This window comes from Amblyraja radiata, chromosome 13 (assembly GCF_010909765.2).
Source record: "Amblyraja radiata isolate CabotCenter1 chromosome 13, sAmbRad1.1.pri, whole genome shotgun sequence".
Classification (NCBI taxonomy): domain Eukaryota; kingdom Metazoa; phylum Chordata; class Chondrichthyes; order Rajiformes; family Rajidae; genus Amblyraja; species Amblyraja radiata.
The window spans coordinates 18799047-18821259 of NC_045968.1; the positions used below are offsets into that span (position 1 = coordinate 18799047).

The 22213-nt window shown below is 40.5% G+C and overlaps 1 protein-coding gene across 2 annotated transcripts in view; it reads right to left on the minus strand.

Moving 5' to 3' along the window:
* Nucleotides 1-22213, minus strand: part of nck1 (NCK adaptor protein 1) — a 157809-nt gene that overhangs the window by 44517 nt on the left and 91079 nt on the right. For both annotated transcript variants that reach the window (XM_033031379.1, XM_033031378.1), the window contains one exon: nt 2441-2684. In XM_033031379.1, the coding sequence (XP_032887270.1) occupies nt 2441-2666 (226 nt within the window). In that variant the 5' untranslated portion in view covers nt 2667-2684. The remainder of the gene's footprint in view (nt 1-2440; nt 2685-22213) is intronic.

Below are 22213 nucleotides of genomic sequence, written 5' to 3' on the forward strand. Positions count from 1 at the left end.
TCTTAAAAATGATTGAAGGAAGAAAGTGTTTCTGCTTTGAGTCGTTGTGATGACATTGATCAGTTGTAGGGCAACAGAAATAATGGCCAATATCACCAAAAATAGGTATTGGGAGGATTAATTACTTATTTGAAAATAATACTATTTATACTTCCAAACTTAGTACACAATAATGCAAAAATATTATCCTGTTATACTATTCCTCTGTCGATAATAGCATTGTCAAGACTGTTCTCATTGTTGGTCAGTCACATGCCTAGTGGCACAAAAATCATACCCAAAATTAGTCTAGTTCAATTGAAAATGTAACTTGCACTATAGCCATTCGATCCACTTATCTGAAAAAAAATTGTAATGTAACTTCCAGAATGTACAATGAATGTGCAGTGAATATGCGGCAAGTGAGTTGGGCAATGATTTTGAGTGTCTTTATACTCAAGACACATATACTCCACATACTTGAGTGGAGTTATACAGCATGGAAACAGGCTTTGATCCACTAAGCCCACGCTCACAATCATGGGGTAAGAGCATGAACATATGGACAGAGAAAAGTAGCATTAACACTTTTATCAAAATGGTTCTCACTACAGCGTTAGAAATCCAGAACAAAAATATGCAAAACACAACAAAATATGAAAATTAAGATTGCTTTCTTACACAAACAATCCAATGACAGGTAAAAATTCAATATTGGCTCCAGAGATTATTCACCTTAAAACAACTTCTTGATGGGATACTACTATAAGCCAGACAGTTCCATTTATTTGCTTGTCACAATTTTGGTAAACTCCAGTTTAAAAAAAGCTTTTTATTATTCTACATTCCATCAAAACTATAGGAATATTCATTTTAAATATGTGGTACAATGCTATTTTTTTCCGTCTACCACAATACATAAAAATGTATTTGGACCACATTCTCTATTGCCATTGCGCTGTTATCCTCAGTCTTACATGAACTTCCTTCATTTAAACACAAGAGAGAAAGCAATAATTTGACGGCTGGTGGTAAATTCAACATGCTTACCACTAACCTCACATCCCTATCTGGTTACTGCTTCAGGTTACACCAGCCTATTCATTGTCTTTGCATCGATAGACAAGCTTCCTCATGCGGAACCATCCATCATACAAACCGTCTTTTGCTGTTTCAGCCTAAACCTGTCTGATGTTGATCTGTCTCATTTATCTCTGTCACATCCAGGATTAAATGATTTAAATGAGGTTTCTCTTTAAGAGACATTAGTGTTCCTATCTGGTATAATCTGTGTGTAATTGTGGAGTTGGCTCGGGGGTTCTAAAGGCAACCGTGTCATTTAACACTAGCCTTCCTATAGCACTAGCCTTCCTATAGCAATTCAGAATGAAAATTCTGAACTAGAAACATTAATTTTCAAAATTTGTGTTTGGAATTTGTACTCATTGAGGAAGAAAAAAAGGGAAAGTAACAGATGCTTCTCTGTACTAATCCTTCAAAGTACCTATAGAAAGGACTGGCCTGCTATAGAAAAAACAAAACCCACGCAGCCACAAGTACTTTCCCATTAGTCTCTGGTCTCTGCTTGGTGGGGTAAGTGATACTTGTCATTTCTGATTTACATTATTTTACTTCCATTTCTCATTTGACGGCGAGCAAACATGATTGATCATAACTAAATCATAGTAACATGAAAGATAAAGCTGATCTTTGCAGTGATTCCTCAAAACACTTCACAGATCCTTGAACCACCTTCAATTATTTACTAGCAAAGATCAACAGATTTAATTAATAGCTTGAGAATTCATTTCAATATACAACTGGCGATTCACACTGTATAACAATCAAATCGGAAATAAATATTTACAATTCGCAAAGCGCATCGACACCATGCTTTGAGGCAAAATTAATTTCCAAAAAGACTTTGTTTCTACAATTATCAGTTCTGTTATGAAATAAAGGCTCTAAGCTAATGTTTTAATAATTTAATACCCTATTAATAAACACACTATTAATAAGGTATAACATGTTCTACTTACGAGAACACGTACCTGCTAGAATGTGAAATTTTACACTTATCAAATGGTCAATAATAATATTTAACCAGTGCAGGCCACTGGAGCTGTGAGACAGCAGCACCAACTGTTGCAAATACAAGTGTATTTGAAAAATTGTTAATCAACTGGCGATTACAAGAACATTAATGCAGCAGGATAATATCTTCATTATATGCTATACAATGATCTGCCTAGTTTAATCATTGTAATACCCACTAAAGGCTTCCAATGAACCGAGTGCTGCAATGTTTTTTCCTCAGGATGAAGTCTGTTGACCGTCACAATTGATGTTATATGCTGTGATAAATCTTCAATAAAGACACGGTTCTTATCAGGGCTAGAATAGTAATATGAAAAAATAAATGTTACAAGCATGAAGCTTGCATTTTGAACAAGTAACTTACCCAATGTATCCTTCAGGTTTTTCACAATAGAAGCTTTCCTGGCACTGTTTTTCCTTTCCACATAATTTGAAGGTACGAAGCCAGTTTTGTTCGTGGAGTTGCGAACTCGCCACCATGATTTGGAGTCATCCAACAGCCACAATCGCTCGTTCTTCTTTATGTCCAGCTCTTGCTCCTGCTGGGCCACATAGTCAAACTTGGCAATTACTATCACCTCTTCCGTCATCTTCCCGTGGGATCAGCACTAAGTTAAAGAGATATTTTTAAATGTTAACAAAGTACTGCATAAAAGCCAAATGTTTTTGGCATAAAAGTCAAATATTGTTCAACGAAATGAACTTGTTTACATGGTTGTTTTTTTTTTAAACAATCTGATAAAACCTCAAGTATGAATAAACTAAAAATAACGATTATATACATTTTGTCAAGTTAATATCCCATTAGATACATTTTCTTAAGGTAGAAAAAAAACAATGCCTTCAAGAATAAACTTTGAGGATATGACGAAAAAATCAAGTCACAACAAACAGGCATTATTTCCCATTCACTCAATTCTTAATCCACCACAGCAGTGACTTCTCGTTTGAGCCATGAATATTTTGAACATTGACAGCCTTATCTATGTGCTCACACTCTTGCCCCCAAATCAGAAGATTTATAGCACAAGAAACACAAGCAATTCAAAAACTACAATTTAATAAGTACCATTGTGAACAGAAGTTTTACAACTGAAGCCTTAATTCTCTTTTTGAGTGCGTGATTCCCTGGAGCTATTCTAAAGAAATTAAATGGAATCTAAGCTGCTATTTTACCTCCAAACACCATCTCAAAACAAATGTCTCTAATAATCATTAATTGATTGTTTCATTTTGCCACAATGCAAAGAGCCGACATTACCACGAGAGAGACTACACGCAAGTTAATTTCTTCCTTAAGACCAAAGACAGTATAAATAGAGCACAGGGAGTATCCTGTGACAGATTGGAGACCAAGAGGCACCTAATGCATAATAATAATATAATAACAATAATATATTTTATTGTCATTGCACATTAGTGCAACGAGATTTAGTATGCAGCTTCCAACCGATGTCAAAAAAATAAAATAAATATAAACTGTGCGACGTCACCATCTGAGGAGACAGTCCAGGGGGGGGGGGGAAATGGGGGGCACTCAGCAGGGCCGGTTCAGAGCCGCTATAGCTCTGGGAATGAAGCTGTTTCTGAGTCTGGAGGTTCGGGCGTAGAAGGCCTTTATAGATGCTGACGGTCTTCCTGAGGCACCGTGTGTGGTAGATGCCCTCCAAGGCTGGTAGCTGTGTCCCAATAATCCTCTGCGCTCTGTGGACGACGCGCTGAAGAGCTCTCCCCTCCGCCTCCGTGCAGCTGAGATACCACACAGAGATGCCATACGTTAATATGCTCTCTGTCGTGCAGCAGTAGAAGGTTGTCAGCAGCTGTTGGGGCAGACCAATCTTTTTTAATGTCCTCAGGAAGAACAGTCGAGTAGAGTGGTACCAGTAGAGAGGAGCTAGCAGATCTCCCTGGAGAAGATGGCGCAATAAGGATCAGTGGAGAATTAAAATGTTGGAACTGCGGAATGCAGAGCCCCACAGCAGAAATGTGTTTTAAAGTGCAGGAAATATCCATCAATTAAGCATTTTTTGGAGAGAGAACAGAGTTATTGTTACAAGCTGTTGGTATTTTATGAACACTGGTCAATTCTCATGCAAGATGGAAGAACCTGTTGAAATCAATGATGTTCTAAGGGCTGTCATGTGCAAGTTGGAAAATAAAACACTATTCCTTGAGCAAATGATATACAAGGCCAAAGGTAGATGTTTAATTGGAACTGAGATGGAGAATTAAAGGAAGAGCCTACTCATTGATTAAGATTTTTCATTTCTGTGAGTTCCCCAGGTTTCATAGGCACTCATGGGAAACAGGAATTGTAATGCTTCCACCATGAAACACTCAAGATACCCACAAAATTCCTCAATTATATCTTCAACTCACCAACAATAACCTGCTTCATTTGCCAGCAGAAATATTTTTTTCTCCCAGACATAATGACCAATCCAAGCAAATTATTAATAAAGAACTGCAGATGCTGGAAAAATCGAAGGCAGACAAAAATGCTGGAGAAATTCAGCAGGTGAGGCAGCATCTATGGAGAGAAGGAATAGGCGACGTTTCAGGTCTGAAGAAGGGTCTCGACCCGAAACGCCGCCTATATCTTCTCTCCATAGATGCTGCCTCATCCACTGAGTTTCTCCAGCATTTTTGTCTACCATCCAAGCAAATTAAGTGGCCCATCTAATTGTTATGTACTGGAATTGTGCAATGAATTTACATTGAGGAATGCTTTTTTTTCCTTGCAAGTGTAAAAATTCTTGACCTCAAATTTGCACACTGGTTCAGCACAAATAAATTCCCATTATGAACTGCAAATTCTCTTGACGCTCTTTGAAAGTTTGAACACAATCAAGAAAAGTGACATATAAAAAATCTGTTTTAGATCTGAATATAGAATCCTCGTGTAAATCATTCAAGTGTTGTCACCACTTCGTTGTAAACCATAGAAGGGAAGGAGCAACAGTAAAAATAATGGGAAGTGCCAAAAAAACAGGGCACGGCTACTGATAATCTTTTACAAAAGAAATGATTCTGAATTATGCCAAATCAACATGCAGCATGAACCCAGTAGGGCACACAGCATCTGTGAAGGCAAAAGGCCTCTGACCCAAAACAGGAAAACCTTTATAGATGCTCCATAATCTAAAAAGTTGGTGGGTGGAGTCAACAACATGGACGCATATCCGTGCAGCTAACGGGAAAGAGAGTGCAGGAAAGGTCACGTTTAAACTAACAGGGCAGGGGGATGGGACCCAATGCAAGGAGACGAGGGCCACAAAAGGAGGACAGAAGCAAAAGGTAGAAAGTAGATTAGAAAAACTAACCTAAAAGCTTTGTGCCTTAATGCGAGGAGCATTCAAAATAAGGTGGATGAATTGAATGTGCAGTTAGTAGTTAAGGGATATGATATAGTTGGAATTATGGGGACATGGCTCCAGGGTGACCAAGGCTGCAAGCTAAACATGCAGGGGTATTCAGTATTCAGGAAGAGTAGACAGAAAGGAAGAGGAGGTGGGGTGGCATTGCTGGTTAAAGAGGAGATTAATGCAATAGCAAGGAGAAACATTAGCTTGGATGCTGTAGAATCAGTAAAGGGCCTGTCCCACGAGCATGCGACCTGCATGCTGCAAGCGCGACCAAACCGGAAGCGGGGGCCGCACTGAGGTCGAGTGATCCCCGTACAGGGCTGGTCCCACCAGCATGCGCCTGCATGCAGCGAGCGCGACCAAACCGGAAGCGGGGGCCGCGCGGAGGTCGAGTGAGTGATGTGAAGCTCGAGCGAAGTCCGCGGGAAGTTCGCGCGTGAAGTACGGCGTCAAGACGCTGCGCATGTTATGAAGGGAAAATCATGCTTGACTAATCTTTTGGAATATTTTGAGGATGTAACAAGTAGAATGGATAAGGGAGAGCCAGTGGATGGGGTGTATCTGGACTTTCAAAGAGCCTTTGACAAGGTCCCACACAAGAGATTAGTGTGCAAAATTAAAGCACATGGTATTGAGGGTAGGGTATTGACATGGATAGAGAGCTGGTTGGCAGACAGGAAGCAAAGAGTAGGAATTAACGGGTCCTTTTCAGAATGGCAGGCAGTGATTAGTGGGGTACCGCAAGGCTCGGTGCTGGGACTCCAGTTGTTTACAATATATATTAACGATTTAGACGAGGGAATTAAATGTAACATCTCTAAGTTTGCGGATGACACAAAGCTGGGTGGCAGTGTGAGCTGCGAGGAGGATACTATGAGGCTTTAGGGTGACTTGGATAGGTTGGGTGAGTGGGCAGAAGCATGGCAGATGGAGTATAATGTGGATGTGGATGCGAGGTCGTCCATTTTGGTGGCAAGAACAGGAAGTCAGATTATTATCTGAATGGTGTCAGATTAGGAGAAGGGAGGTGCAACGAGAGGGAGGTGCTCCGTAAGCAGGCAGTGAAGAAAGCCAATTGTTGGCCTTCATTGCGAGAGGATTCGAGTTTAGGAGCAAGGTCCTACTGCAGTTTTACAGGGCCCTGGTGAGACCGCACCTGGAGTATTGTATGCAATTTTGGTCTCCTAATTTGAGGAAGGACATTACCTCTATTGAGGGAGTGCAGCGTAGGTTCAATTCCTGGAATGGCTGGGACTGACGTATGGTGAAAGAATGGGTCGACTGGGCTTGTTTTCACTGGAATTTAGGATGAGAGGGGATCATATAGAAACATGTAAAATTCTTAGAGGATTGGACAGGGTAGATGCAGGAAAAATGTTTCCGATGCTGGGGGAGTCCAGAACCAGGGGCCACAGTTTAAGAATAAGGAAAAGTTATTTAGGACTGAGATGTGGAAGAACTTTTTCACCCAGAGTTGTGAATCTGTGGAATTCTCCGTCACAGAAGGCAGTGGAGGCCAATTCACTGGGTGTGTTCAGGAGAGAGTTAGATTTAGTTCTTAGGGCTAAGGGATTGAGGGATATGGGGAAAAAGCCAGAACGGGGTACTGATTTTGGATGATCAGCCATGATCATATTGAACGGCGGTGCTGGCTTGAAGTGCCGAATAGCCTACTCCTGCACCTATTTTCATAGAAACATAGAAAATAGGTGTAGGGGGAGGCCATTCAGCCCTTCGAGCCAGCACCGCCATTCATTGTGATCATGGCTGATCGTCCCCAATCAATAACCGTGCCTGCCTTCTCCCCATATCCCTCGATTCCACCAGCCCCTAGAGTTCTATCTAACTCTCTCTTAAATCCATCCAGTGATTTGGCCTCCACTGCCCTCTGTGGCAGGGAATTCCACAAATTCACAACTCTCTGGGTGAAAAAGTTTTTTCTCACCTCAGTCTTAAATTGCCTCCCGTTTATTCCAAAACTGTGGCGCTGGTTCTGGACTTTCTATGTTTCTATGCTGCTTGACCGGCTGAGTTCTTCTAGTGGGGGAAGTGCAGAAGTGTCAGAGAGAGCAGATCACCTCCGGGTATTGTTCTCTAGGAAGTAGCTCTCTTCCTCTCTCCGACGAGAGTTCTGCAACACCCTCTCTCGCTGCATTAATTTGCTCCATGTACTTTATCAAATCTTTCAGTTCCCTCTCCCCTGACTCAGTTTAAAGTGTCTCAAACCAAAACGTCATCCCTTTTCCCCAGAGATACTGCCTGACCTGATGAGTTACTCCAGTTTTACATCCGAGTTCTTCTAGTTCTCCGTTTACATTCTAGCTCACCACATCTGCAATTTCTTGTCTTCAAAATGAATGTGGTTGCTTTAAGACAAACTGCAGCATACTGTTCCCATTGAACAATATGATGCCAACTGCAGAGTATATTTACAATTGCCAAATTAAAACTACAGTATACGGATGAGTAACATATACAGAAATGGAACATCGCTAAAAGCAGGCAGGGAAGAACACACAATTATACCACAAGTAGAGGGATCTCATTGAAACATATAAAATTGTGAAGGGTTTGGACACGCTAGAGGTAGGAAACATGTTCCCGATGTTGGATGAGTCCAGAACCAGAGGCCACAGTTTAAGAATAAGGAGTACGCCATTTAGAATGGAGCCGAGGAAACACTTTTTCTTGGAGAATGGCAAGTCTGTGGAATTCTCTGACTCAGAGGGCAGTGGAGGCAGGTTCTCTGGATGCTTTCAAGAGAGAGCTAGATAGGACGTTTAAAAATAGCGGAGTCAGGGGATACGGGGAGAAGGCAGGAACGGGGTACTGATTGTGGATGATCAGCCATGATCACATTGAATGGCGGTGCTGGCTCGAAGGGCCGAATGGCCTACTCCTGCACCTATTGGCTATGTAGTTAAATACATGGAAAATAAAATGTTATAGATGCAGTGAAAAATACAGATCAAAACGGTCTGGCTTTTCAAAAAACAAAATGCAGTGACTCAAGCCTACAGTCCAAGCAATAAAGATGGAAATGGAAACTTAAGATTTTAAATTGACATTCGATATTTCTAAATTTTATCGTACACTGCAAGCTCATTGTATTACTGAAGTCTGACCAATAGAACACTGCAAGAGGTGGAAATTGAGGGCTCCGTCAGCTAAAGAATTATAAACAACTGTATATTGTGAGACATCTATATTCTGTCAAAGTGGAATTGATGAGATGATTCCTGCCTCAATTACAGCTGTCAGGGTAGGGGATTACTTTTATCCATGCAATCTGTGCACTAATATCTCACACTCACTGCATTCTCTGGGGGGGAAATCACATTATTCTTGCCAAGAGAAAATGTTGCAGTTTCAATGTGACCTGTGTTTATCATGGTTCACAGCTATGCCTTTTTCTCGTGATCAATAGCTTTTTGATAACGCATTGTCATTTAATATTGTTTTGTGTCAATGGACAGTTTGTTATAATATGCACTGCACTGTGCTCTGTTGCAAGCCTTGCACCACCATCCTTAACTAGGTAAAGAAATCCCATGAAAGCAACTCCACTACAATTTCCAGAATTAAACATGTTATTCAAATCTATTAAAAGATATAAATGAACATTTTGCAAGGCTATGATGAAATTAAGAGTGATCAACACAAAATACTGGAAATATACAGGACATTGAACAACATATGTTCAGGAATGAGGTTCCATACTGCGCTTTCCATCCCCACACAACCCTAGCTTTAGCTTTTATTACAGCATTTGACATGAACATTTCTCTCTCATGCATCCTACTTGCAGAGTCAGTGATAGGTAAAATAAGTGACTTTATCTTATCAATTGCTCCCTTCTCCCTTTTGAGAGGGCTCTTCAAAATACCAACCTCTGAACACTTTGACTGGGAAACTACCACTTCACCTGCAATTTCTCCAAATCCCTTCAAACCTCCAAATCCATGCCAGAACAGCATATCTGAATTTCTCCAAGTTTCTATCCCTGCTACATCACTGAAAAATATCTAATCTAAATGACACCCACTACAATACATCTGCAATGCTTGACAGTTGCCCTTGCTACCTGTACTCCAAAACCCACTCAATGAAAAAAGAAGTAAATCAAACATTTGGTCCATCCTATTCTACCATTAAATAAGATTATGGAAGATCTGATCTTTGATATTGATTTCATTATTCCACACACTCTCCATAACCTTTTGATTCTGCGGTTTTCAAAATATGGATCTCAGGCTTATATGCGCCTCAAATTGTAACTCTGAGTATAGAATTCCAAGATTTCACACTCACCAAATTTCTTACCCCAGTCTTAACTGGCAGACTTCTTATCCCAAGCCTCCGCTACTTGGTGCAGCACTTCACTACCTGGGGAATGCCAGCAGATCATCTCACAGGATCTTACATGTTACAACAAGATAGATTAAAATTCTTCTGGTTATGCTGGAATATTGCAAAACAACTATACATCTTGTCTAATTAAAATGTTCCACTTTATAAAAATCATTAGGAATCAAAAGTTCAGTTTCTCTTTACTTTGATTGTCAGCATGTGCACTTATTTAATGTTATGCAACCATGGTCAGAGCTATACAGCATGAAAATAGGCCCATTGGCCCATCTCCACGCCAACCCTGTTGCTATTCTGGACTTGTCCCATTTGTCTGCATTTGGCCCAAATCTCTCAAACCGTTCCTATCCATAACTGCTGCTTCTGGATACAGTCCACTCCGATCCCATTCTGTTCTCGATCATTAAGCTCCTGTATTGCTAGCTCAAAGAACAGCCTTTCGTTTTCTGACTCGGTACGCCACAACTCTTAGAATTTGGAATTGATTTCAACAGTTTCAGATGACCAACATTTCCATTTTGCATTAGGATTGGCCAATGTAAAACACAAGGTCAACCTCTAATAACTCACTTTTGTTCCTTCTACAATGTTGTTCATTGTAAAACAGTGCACTTTGCTGCCCTCTTGTTCTACATACAGTGGAGGACGACAAATCTTAAATCAGATCATATTTTGATCAAATGCCTCCCCGATGCCACAGATTACTCCATGAAGAGATTAATTGCAAATAAATCTGCCACACTGCAACAAGACTTAAAAACAAAAACTTTGACACAGATGCAAAACACTTGATGCCAGAAATATGAGCAGAAAATACTGCAAATACTCTGCAGTGTAGCTGGAAGCAGGTATTTTGCATGTTATTATCTTAAAAGTACAAGTTTGGAGACAAAGTAATTAAAATTCAGACTGCAATAGGTCATGTATTAATCATGGTGCTCTATGATAGAATAATGGTATGGATAGACTATGAATAATAAAATCAGTAGCAGTTATTTTTCATTTTCAAAAATGATTTGCAAAACCATAACACAGTATTATTTTCCCTAGATTGTTTATCTTACCTTTCTTACCTAAGCAAGTTGAGGGAAAATTGCAAACATTTGAAGTGCGGATTTGCAACAAAAAAAATTCCTATATCTAATTTCACTAAATACCTTCACATATCAGCATAAACTATCAGCAATTAACTTTTCATCCACGTTTTTGTTGTCTTAAAGCTGGCCTTCAAGCTTGCTTGAAATATAAAATATACCCACCACATTACAAACTCAGCAGAAGGCAGTCAGACAGGCACGCTCTCTGACCAAATCTAATCCCTTCGTTGCCAAAACAGGCCCTGCGAAATTACAAATTACAGGGATTTTTTTTTGGTTCTCAGATTATGTTTAAACGCCAGTAGTGAGGTACGCACATGGTTCTTATCAATAAGCAACATGTGTGGTCATGTAGAGTATTAACTTAATATCGTACTCCATTTCACAGCAATAATTAGTTGCATTATTAAATATTATTTGTGGAACACTCAAATTAAAACATTTTACACATGTCGAGATGTCATAGTTTCTGTCAGTGTCATTAATTTGGTAATTTAATGAATGAACTCTAACTTCAAGAAAAATGAATAGCTAGCTACTGAGCGTGACGGCTCATGCACAAACTGGTGATCATATTATGAAGGACTTCATCAACAAGATTAAATATTATTCTTTCCACTATTATTAGAACTATAGCCTGGATTAAATAGGAAAAAAAGCATGCTCAAATCACACAAAACAGAACATTTAACAGAGACTGATCGCATTAGCAATCATTTCTGGGTAAAAATCGAAATTGGCTGGGTCTTTCCTTGCGCAATTCACCCAAGTATGTCTGACATTTTCCAGTACGAGCTGCATACTTAATGATAGCACACTGCGCACTTCCTTCCTCAGTGATGTGAATTGGAGCCATGTGTTGATGCTGCCTGGTGTGTCTTTAAGGCCAATGCCTCCTGATTGCAGCAGAGCTGAGCATTTCCAAATGTGCTAAATTAGGCATGGTCCCACTAGGAATTAACTCCAGTTCTTGGGCATTTTTTCCATTTACAAACAACCGTAGTTGCTTCTATTTGATTTTCTTTACTAGTTTGAGCTTTTGTGGAGATTTGACTTTGGCATTACCAACAGGACAGCATGTGTCCAACACACCAATAGGGAAAATCCAAACTCAAGGTTAAAATATCTAAAATTTCCCAGGCACTGAGATAATACTTGACACTGCTACAACACAAGGTTAAATGCAAAGCACATAGACCAAATCTCAATCCATCGGGGATTAAATGAAAAAATGAACTGTAGATTTGGTTTCTTGGAGTCCGAGAGTCAAACAGCGTGGAAAGAGATGCTTCAGCTCAACAAGCCCATGCCGACCAACATGCCCCATCTAAACTAGTTCCACTTGCCTGCTTTTGGCCTATATCCCTCTAAACCTACCTTATCCATGTTTCTTAAACATTGCAATCGTACCTGCCTCAGCTATCTCCTCCGCAACTTGTTCCATACACCCACCACCCTTTGTGTAAAAATGTTATCCCTCTTTTTCTCATTAAATCTTTCCATCTTCACCTTAAACCCATGTCCACTGGTTCTCGATTCTCCGGTTCCATGTTTACCCAGTGCGGTCACTAACTGAAAAGAAGAACGTGTAAACTCTTGCAAGACTGCTGTAAAGATGGCAAATTAAAAGATAGCCTAAGCACATTGTCGACTACCAGACTCTGATTCGGGTGGGTCCTCAATGACCAGAACATTTACCTCAGCACCGCCAATTTTAATTAGCAACCTGACAGATTAAACAAAGTATGTTCTGCATATTGTGTTGGTGGTGCTAATTTTCCCAATGAACTGAGGACAAGGACAAAGAAAGCAATGGACAACAGTGATAAGGACAATAGTCAAAGTCAAAGTAGCCTTTATTGTCATTCAGACTGTTGTGTTAGGAAAACAAGCTGAAATAGTTCACACACACTCTTGAATGTTTGAAAATTTGTCAATCACAAAATTTGTGGTTGCTTCCTTCAGTTTTGGAAAGAAGCAATTACAGGCAATGCAAATTCCATTTGCATTTTCTGTTCTTCTAAATTCATCTTCTGCTTCTTTTGTTAACTCACCCTGCCACTTTTAATTGCATCATCAACAGTAACCGACAACATCGTCCCCACGGTAAGGGTAAGCACCTTTCCGAACCAAAAACCCTGGGTAGACAGGTCTGTTCGTGTGGCCTTGAATGCTCGCACCGCTGCCTACAACTCGGGCCTGGCATCAGGAAACATGGACGTCTACAAGGCAGAGTCCTACCGACTGCGAAGGGCGGTGAAGGATGCAAAGAGGAGGTACAGAGACAAGATGGAGTTACAGATGGAGCAGCAGGACACCAGAAGCCTGTGGCAGGGGCTACGGATTGTAACCAACTACCGGAGCACCCCTCCCTCATCCGCAAGTGCCGGCACCTCCCTAGCTGATGCCCCGAACTCCTTTTATGCTCGTTTCGAGAGGGGCAACACCACCCCAGGTCTGCCGACTATCGACAATATCGCCAGCGGGCTGGCTACTGAAGCTGAAGGGAGGAATGAGCACACATTCTCGCTGTCCGAGCACGACGTGAGGAGAGCTCTGACACGGGTGAACACGAGAAAAGCTGCAGGCCCGATGGCATCTCGGGGCGAGTACTCAAATCCTGTGCTACGCAGCTAGCTCCAGTGCTCACTACATTATTCAACCTCTCCCTGGACAAGTCCGTGGTCCCTGCCTGCTTCAAAAAATCCATAATTGTACCGGTACCAAAAAATGCCTCCCCAGCCTGTCTGAATGACTACTGTCCGGTGGCCCTTACCTCGGTAGTCATGAAATGCTTTGAGAGGCTGGTGAAGAAACACATCTGCGCCTTCCTCCCTCGGAACATGGACCCGTTGCAGTTCGCATACCGTCCGAACAGATCCACGGACGATGCGGTCTCCCAGGTCTTGCACACCGCTCTCTCCCATCTGGACAGCCAGAAGGGGGGCTACATGAGGATGCTGTTCATAGACTACAGTTCAGCCTTCAACACGATAGTCCCCACCAGACTGGCCGGGAAGCTAATGGAATTGGGGCTCAACACCTCCCTGTGTGCCTGGGTCCTGGACTTTCTCACCGCCAGGCCCCAGGTAGTCAAGATGGGAGGGAATACATCGAAGTCCCTCACCCTGAGCACAGGATCGCCCCAGGGTTGCGTCCTCAGCCCCCTATTGTACTCCCTGTACACACATGGCTGTGTGGCTAGGTTCAGCTCCAACTCAATAATTAAGTTTGCTGATAACACTGTGGTGGTGGGCCTGATCTCAGACAACGATGAGAAGGCCTACCGGAAGGAGGTGGCTGATCTAGCACTCTGGTGCCAGGATAACAGCCTCCTCTTGAACATCAAAAAAAACCGAAGGAGCTGATCATGGACTTTAGGAGGGCACATCATCCGAGGACGTACACTCCATTGAGGATAAATGGGGATCCTGTGGATAGGGTGAACTGTTTTAAATATCTGGGAGTCCACATCTCCGAGGATATGACATGGGCATCACACGCCTCAGCACTCGTGAGTAACGCAAGGCAGCGCCTTTACCACCTCAGGCAATTGAGGAAATTCAGAGTGTCTCCGAGGATCCTCCAGTGCTTCTACGCAGCGGTGGTGGAAAGCATCTTGTCCGGGAATATTACCATCTGGTTTGGGAATTGCTCTGCCAAGGACAAGAAGGCTCTGCAGAGAGTAGTGCGTTCAGCCGAACGCACTATGGGAACTTCACTTGCCACCCTGCAGGAACTATACATCAGGAGGTGCAACTCCAGAGCCAACAATATCATGAGAGACCCCTTCCACCCCTGCAACGGACTGTTCCAGTTGCTACGGTCAGGCAAACGCCTCCGTTGCCATGCGGTGAGAACGGAGAGGTTGAGAAGGAGTTTCTTCCCAGAGGCCATTCGGTCTGTAAACGTCTATCTCACCAGGGACTAACTCTACTGAACGTTTTTCCTTCCATTATTTATTATGTAAAAGAATATTTGTGTTTATGATTGTGTTTATAGTTTGTTTGGTTGTTTGGTTGTTTGTCTTTTTGCACAAAAGTCCACGAGCATTGCCACTTTCATTTCACTGCACATCTCGTATGTGTATGTGACAAATAAACTTGACTTGACCCTTTCTTGCCATTTCATCTTCGCCCATTGTGCCCCACAGACCTCACTTTGCTAACTAACAAAATCCCAGAATTGGATTTGTGACCTTGAACTCAGTGAACGCCAGGAAAATCAAGGCAATTATGGACCACATATAAATGCCATGTCGAATAAGCAATTTCCCCTCTAAAATATAACTATATAGTCTAAAATATAACTATAATACATATTATAATAACTATATGAACCAGTAATATTGGAAATAATATTTGTTCCTTTTAACTCAAATGCAACGGGCCTGTTATGTATTTCTAGTATTTTGTATTTTTCTCTTATGGATGAATTGTTTTGTGAGGAGTTCCTGCAACTAAACAAGAGAGTTCATTTATTTAAAACTACCTCCAGTGCATCTCTTTCTTGTTTAAGTGGCAGTCCGAGTCTGCCCCTCTTGGTAAAAAAGTGAAACTAAATGCAGCGCTCAATGCCAAATTTAGACATGCAATTGGGAATGTGCTTCAATAGCTCTACCCGAGCTGTGGAAAAGCTACTTGAGTACAAAGGTCTGCTGAGTGCCATCATTGGTGACAGGAGCCCTGCTCTGCCCCAGAGACAAACCGAGAGGACTATCCAGGACATCAATGAAATATCCAGTTGCTGATGGCTGAAGTTGCAATTCATGAGAAGTGCACCAAACCTACAGATACTCACCACTTGTAAACAAGAATAAAGAAGTAGCAATGACCTGAATAAACCCTTTAGCACAGCACTGCTGAAAGGATCCAGCCAACTGCCAGTGCCAGGAAATAATGACTCAATTCATCACATGATGGGTCAGGAGCTGAGACACAATTTTAAAAATAAAATTAAATGAGCATAATGATTCTTCCACATTTAATGGACATTTGCAGATGACTGCTGGCCAATATGGTAGGCAGTAACATTGGCAAGGGAAAAAGCCAGTGTAAATCCCATAGCATTTTATACTATTAAGCCGGCTTTCTATATTTTCTTTTGCATGAGCCAAAATGATGGGCTCACATTAAATTGAGTGTCAAATTTTAACAAGTAATTCTGAGACAATATATTACAATATAAATCAAATTGCAGATAGGTCCTCTTTCAACCAACCAAATTTGGATCTGCAAAATGTCTGTGCTAGAGCCAAGATTATTTCTAGTGTCTTCAATTCAGAGCTTGTGAAACCAAGTCAAAACTGTTTTTGGCAGCAGAATATTGGCCAGCTGGACAACTTCAGCAAGCAACTAACAACATTGAGAAGTAGCCATTTGGTGACTTAATGGTTGACAATTTCTTATTTAATTTTTGTGTAGGATTAGCATGAAAGGAAATGTCTATGCTTTCATGCATATCTGATATTATCTGGAGGGGTGGCTAAGTGCTGAAGCATTGGAGTCATTGGATAAAGGGGGGTAAAAATGAATTGAAGACTGATAAGCCTTCATCCATTTCATTTTATATCACAAGAAACTTGTGCAACTGAGAGCAGTAGTGGAATTTAAATCAGTTTATCCCACTAAATAGGAGAGCGATATTTTACTCTACAAATCTTTCAAGCTCTTTTCACAGAGTAACAAGATTAATTCACAAAATCATTACTTCACATAAGGCAACCAGACAGTTAAATTTTCATGTACAAGCTATTTTATGTCATGAGAAGGTGGTTTGGCCGCAGCTAGGGAACTGGAGCTAAAATAGCAGAGTATTATGCATTCAGACGCAAGAAAATATGAATCACAGCAGTCTAGCATTAGACTACCACAATCAACAATAATTCAGTCCATGGAAATAAGTGCTCCAGTTTAGCGCCATGTTTGCACACATACATCAACAACTTACCACACCTCAAGACTGTTCCAAAGGAAATAATGCTTTGGTAATAAGACCAGATTTGAAGTATGATCGATAAAGTTTGCAATCAAATCAGCTTCAGAATATCAACAGATATGTGATATTCAACCAAGTGATTTGCAGAAGTAAAAATAGAAATTTAAGTACAAGACTGCACATTACAACTCAGGCAGTTTAGGTCAGACTGGGATTACAATTTAAAGAACCAGTATAAAAAGTAATAACTTTGTTGGGTCTTAGATTGGATATTATGGCGTGCGTTTGGATAGAACTAATTCAATTCAAAAATTCTGAACAATTGTCTTATGTAATTCTGTTATAAATGCTTGTTACAGCTTTGAATAGAGCAAGCTGCTTGGTTGGTTTTACACAGGATGCTCATGTCTGATCTGAAACTGGCAGTTTTTCCTGTCTAGTGACAATGCGGTATTTCGGCAAATCAGCATTGTTAACCCAAGGCAGCTTTGTTACTTGAACTAACAATACTTGCAACAATTACCTTCAATTTTTCAGTAGATTTTGCACGAATATGCAAGAAAAAACTAGCAGGGAAATATTTCTATATGAAGTAATGAAAAAAATATTTTGGATTTCTTACGGTAGAGGGTATTTTTACCTTTTAAGTCAATGCAGACAATGCCGAATAAGGCTCACTTTCAAGCAACCTAAATAATTGCTTCACCGTTATCAATAAACTACTCGTTTGAACAATAGCAACACGGAATACATGTCCAACTCATTCCGGATACCATAACTCAAACGTACATATGCATGACACACCTGTAGTCGATTCATATAGGGGAATAGGAGGATGTCGTTTGGCACCTCTGGTTGTTCTGCCAATTGCCTAACCCACCGATCTGCATTGGTTGGGTATGTTTTTGCCAGACAATAGATAATCATGACATTTTAATTTGGCATTCCTCTTTCTAAAATGCAATCCACAATTCTACTCACAAAGAAGCAAAAGATTATTAAGGTCACCAGAAATAGTAGAGTACACCATTTGCAAAATCAAAAGAGGGTTGACAATGCCCGGAGCTGGTCAGCTGTGAAGCACCACAGGAGAGTCCAGGAATCCCAAGGAGTATTAAGTATTTAATCAATGTTATGGGGCTATTCCACTTGGGCGATCTAATTGGGGAGTTCAGAAGAGTTAGAAAAAAATGACACGTTGAAGACCTCCTTCCACTATGTAGAAGACCTCCTTCGACTATGTTGAAGACCTCCTTCGACTATGTTGAAGACCTCCTTCGACTATGTTGAAGACCTCCTTCGACTATGTTGAAGACCTCCTTCGACTAGCTACGACTAACTTCGGGAAAATTGGGCACCGAATAGTGGAGAGTGAAGACGACCTCCTTTGACTCCTTCCGACCTCCCTTCGACTATGATGAAGACTATCTACGACTACCTTCGACTACCCTCGATTATCTACGACTAACATGCCGACCTACTACAACTAAACCTACGAGTAAAAAAAGGATCGATTTTTTCCATGGCGACCTTTTTCTTTTACTCGCGGGAATTTTTGAACAATGAAAAAAATGTCGCAACCTAGCTGAGGCCTCAAGTACGCGGAGACCACACACGAGCATGAAGGAGAGTTACGAAGACCTCCTACGACCTAGTGTCGACCATGTTGCGAGTACGAGTCAAGGGCAAACTCGCCAGAACTCGCGGATTAGGTCGCCCGAGTGGGACAGGCCCTTGGCATGACAGAATTAACTTAACACACAAAATACAATAAAACTGACAAATCAGCACTCCGATTTCTGGTGGCACTAAATTAGCAGATTATCCAGTCTATCAGACATTGCTCCTATTAATAAACAAATGCTATTTTATTTTTACTTTAAATACAGTAAATATGAACTATACTGAACATTCATAATATTTCAATACTGTCTGGCTTCAGTAAAGCAATAAATGTAAATACAATATTTAATGAATCAATATGCTAGAGATGACTTGGGAAGCTATCTGTGACAAGATGAGTGTGGAATTTATCTAAAATCATTTAAACTGTTGTGTATGCAGACATTGTGCAAAACAAATATTAGCAGTTCACTTTGTGATCAGGAGCACAGAAAATGGCTGATAGTTAGTAATAAAGGAGCCAGATGCTGAACTATTGAGAGTTTCTGAATTGCATAACAGACAAAGGGCCTGTCCCACGAGTAAAAAAAGTAGAGATTTTTTCCATGGCGACCTTTTTTTTACTCGCGGGCATTTTTCAACATGTTGAAAAATACTCAGCGACTTAGCTGAGTCCTCGAGTACACGGGGCCTACTCTAGAGCATGAAGGAGAGTTACAAAGACCTCTCGACCATGTTGCAAGTATGAGTCGAGGGCAAACTCGCCAGAACTCGCGGATTAGGTCGCCCAAGTGGGACAGCCCTTTTAGTTTTACAGTACTATGAAGAGCCAACATGGCAAAATAAATGACAAAGACATTTTATGGCACTGAAAAAGGGCAACCAGCTCAATTAGTTTGCACCAGCTCTTTCAGTCAGTTCTGTTACATTGTTCCTTCACTTTGGCCCAGCCAATTACTTCCCTTTTGAAAGTTCTTATAGACTTTTGTTGTTGCAACTCTTGCTGGCACAGAGTTTAGGATTGGAACAACTTCACATCCCCTTGTATTTTTTGCCCATCATGTTAAATCTGTGTCCCAATATTTGAATCATCCACCAATAGGGACATTGACCTAAAGCCAACTTAAAACAATTGCACCTTTGTGCACCACTCTATTGAATCTAACCTTTTTATTCCAACAACTACTTCTCCCGTCCCACTTAGTAGCCAAGTCAGTTTATCCTGGAAGCATTCCATTAAATATTTTCTGTACCTCGAAGCCTTAAAAATGAATGTTGTGTTGTGCTGCCCATAAGTGAATGCACTAGCTCAATAAATCGCCAGACAGTGCTATAAGACAGACACCACAACCTTTATACACTTGGGTTACATTTATGAAGCTATATACTGGTCCCTTTTATATCTGCATATCCCTTAGAACCATCATTTGACTATTTTTGCTCTCATCCCCTCAGAAAATGTATCACTTCACACTGCTGTATTCAATTCTATCTCTCAAACGATTGCCCTATATGCTGACTACGCCCCCTGCAGTTCATTTCTACCTTCTTCAAGTTTGTTTCCTAGTTTGATATAATTTGCAAACAAAAAAGCTTTCTTCCCCACAATCGCACATATTTTATGATGGTGGTGCATCTGGGAGCTTCACTGACACTAATCTGCCACCTTGAATAACAAATTATCTCAACACATTGTTTTACTTTCTTATCCATGTTATCATCGACTCTAAAATTCAAATCAAATAAAGATTTGTTTTGAGTGGAACCAACTATTCATTAAAAGGAATTTATTGCATTCCCTTCAACTTTATCTCCAAAATACAAAAGGATAGTAAAACACGATTGGCTTTAACAAATCTTAATCCATTTCATTCTCCAGTGATACCAATGGCCAGCATAAAAGGACTGATCAATTTATCTTGAGCATACCTCTTTTTTGCCTTCTATTTTATTACCCCATTCAATATGAAGATAATATGTCTCAAATATCGTGGCTGAACAGATCTTACACATTTTCATAAATTCCCTGTTGATTTTTTTTTAACATTATTCAAGGATTTATTATTCAATGATTTATTATGCCAAGTATCAATATCCACTCAGCAGCTCTATATTCCAAATCAAGAGTGTCACCTTCTCTTATTTGTTATCTTTTCCAGGAAACTTAATGTCTGCTTGCATCCTTTATCCAATCATTTTTCAGTTATTGATACTCTATCTCATTCATGTACAACTACCTGTGCCCGTAGTTCATCAACTACATTCATCACACTGTGCTTTATCGATGCGCATTCCAGATCTTTGCCTTCTCCAGACCACAGCAGTCTGTTCCCAACTAGTATTGGACTACTTGATACTCTCATTCTATCTAAAAACCCCCCAAAATTATTCACCCCAAATCATTGCCCATTTCTCTTTCCATAAATGTTTAGCTTAGTTTATTATTGTCATATGCACCAAAGTACAGGAAACTGTTTTTTGTTGCATGCTAACCAGTTAACGAAAAGACTTCACATGATTACAATCAAGCTGTCCACAGGGTACTGATACAGGGTAAAAATGCATTAAAGTCCAATTAAGTCCTATTAAAGATCTCCAATGAGGTCAGTCAGTGGGAGGTTAAGACCACACTCAAAATGGGGAGAGGATAGTTGTTGTGTGATTATAGCTGGGAAGAACGTGTTGCCAAATCTGGAGGTAGACACAAAAATAGATGACGTTTCGACCCGAAGCGTCACCTATTCCTTTTCTCCAGAATAGCTGTCTGACCTGCTGAGTTACTCCAGCTTAGTGTCTACCCTCGATAATCTGGATCATCGAAGATGCCCTAATCATGCCATCATTTTCGTTCACAGTTATCGGAACATGGAGGCTCGGACTCGCATGTCAGTAAAATATTATTTCCTCCACAACAACGCCCAAAGTCTCCACTACTCCGTTTTGGGAAGTATAAGAAATTGATGTCATATATCAATCTGTGCATTATTTCTTTCCAAATGCCACCCTTAACTATCTGTACTGCCATAGCATTTTCTGCAAACTAAAAAAAAGAGACCTTGAATCTAATGGTGGAAAATTAAACAAAACTTCTCACATCAGTATGAAATATTGGCAAAACACAAATCAGATAAGAAACTACATTGCAGCCTCACTGAACAACATTTTCCACTGCACTTTTTCATGTAAAATCAAAAAGCTAATTTCCCATGGAAAATTTCAATCTTTTGGACAATACCTAATTTGGAATCAAACTGCATGCATGCTGATTCAATGGAGAAAGGGAAAAGTAAACTGTCCATCTATCCCTCTAATATGAACATAATATTGTTACATTTGGGCAGAAAACAAGTTGCCAAGAACTCTGCTGCGATCTTTATTTAAGACGAGAAGCACGATTTAAGGTGAGGAGAATAACAGGGATACTTGAGGCTTTTAGATAGGCACATGAATAAGCAAGGAAGGGATGGACATGGATCACACACACAGGCAGGGGAGATTAATGTTTAAGGCACAGACAGTGTGGGCAAAAGGGTTTGTTCATGTACGGCATTGTCAGAAACTTGAAACATAGAACAATGAAAGGCGTTAGAATGAACAATGGGACTGACATTTACATACCACAAGCTTTCCAATCACAAATAGTGAAAACTGTTAGCAGAGTATGACTATAATTGCATTTTACAATTTACAATTTAAAGACTAAAGTGTGATGTGAAACTCTCCAATATGGTTGCAGGCCTATTAAAT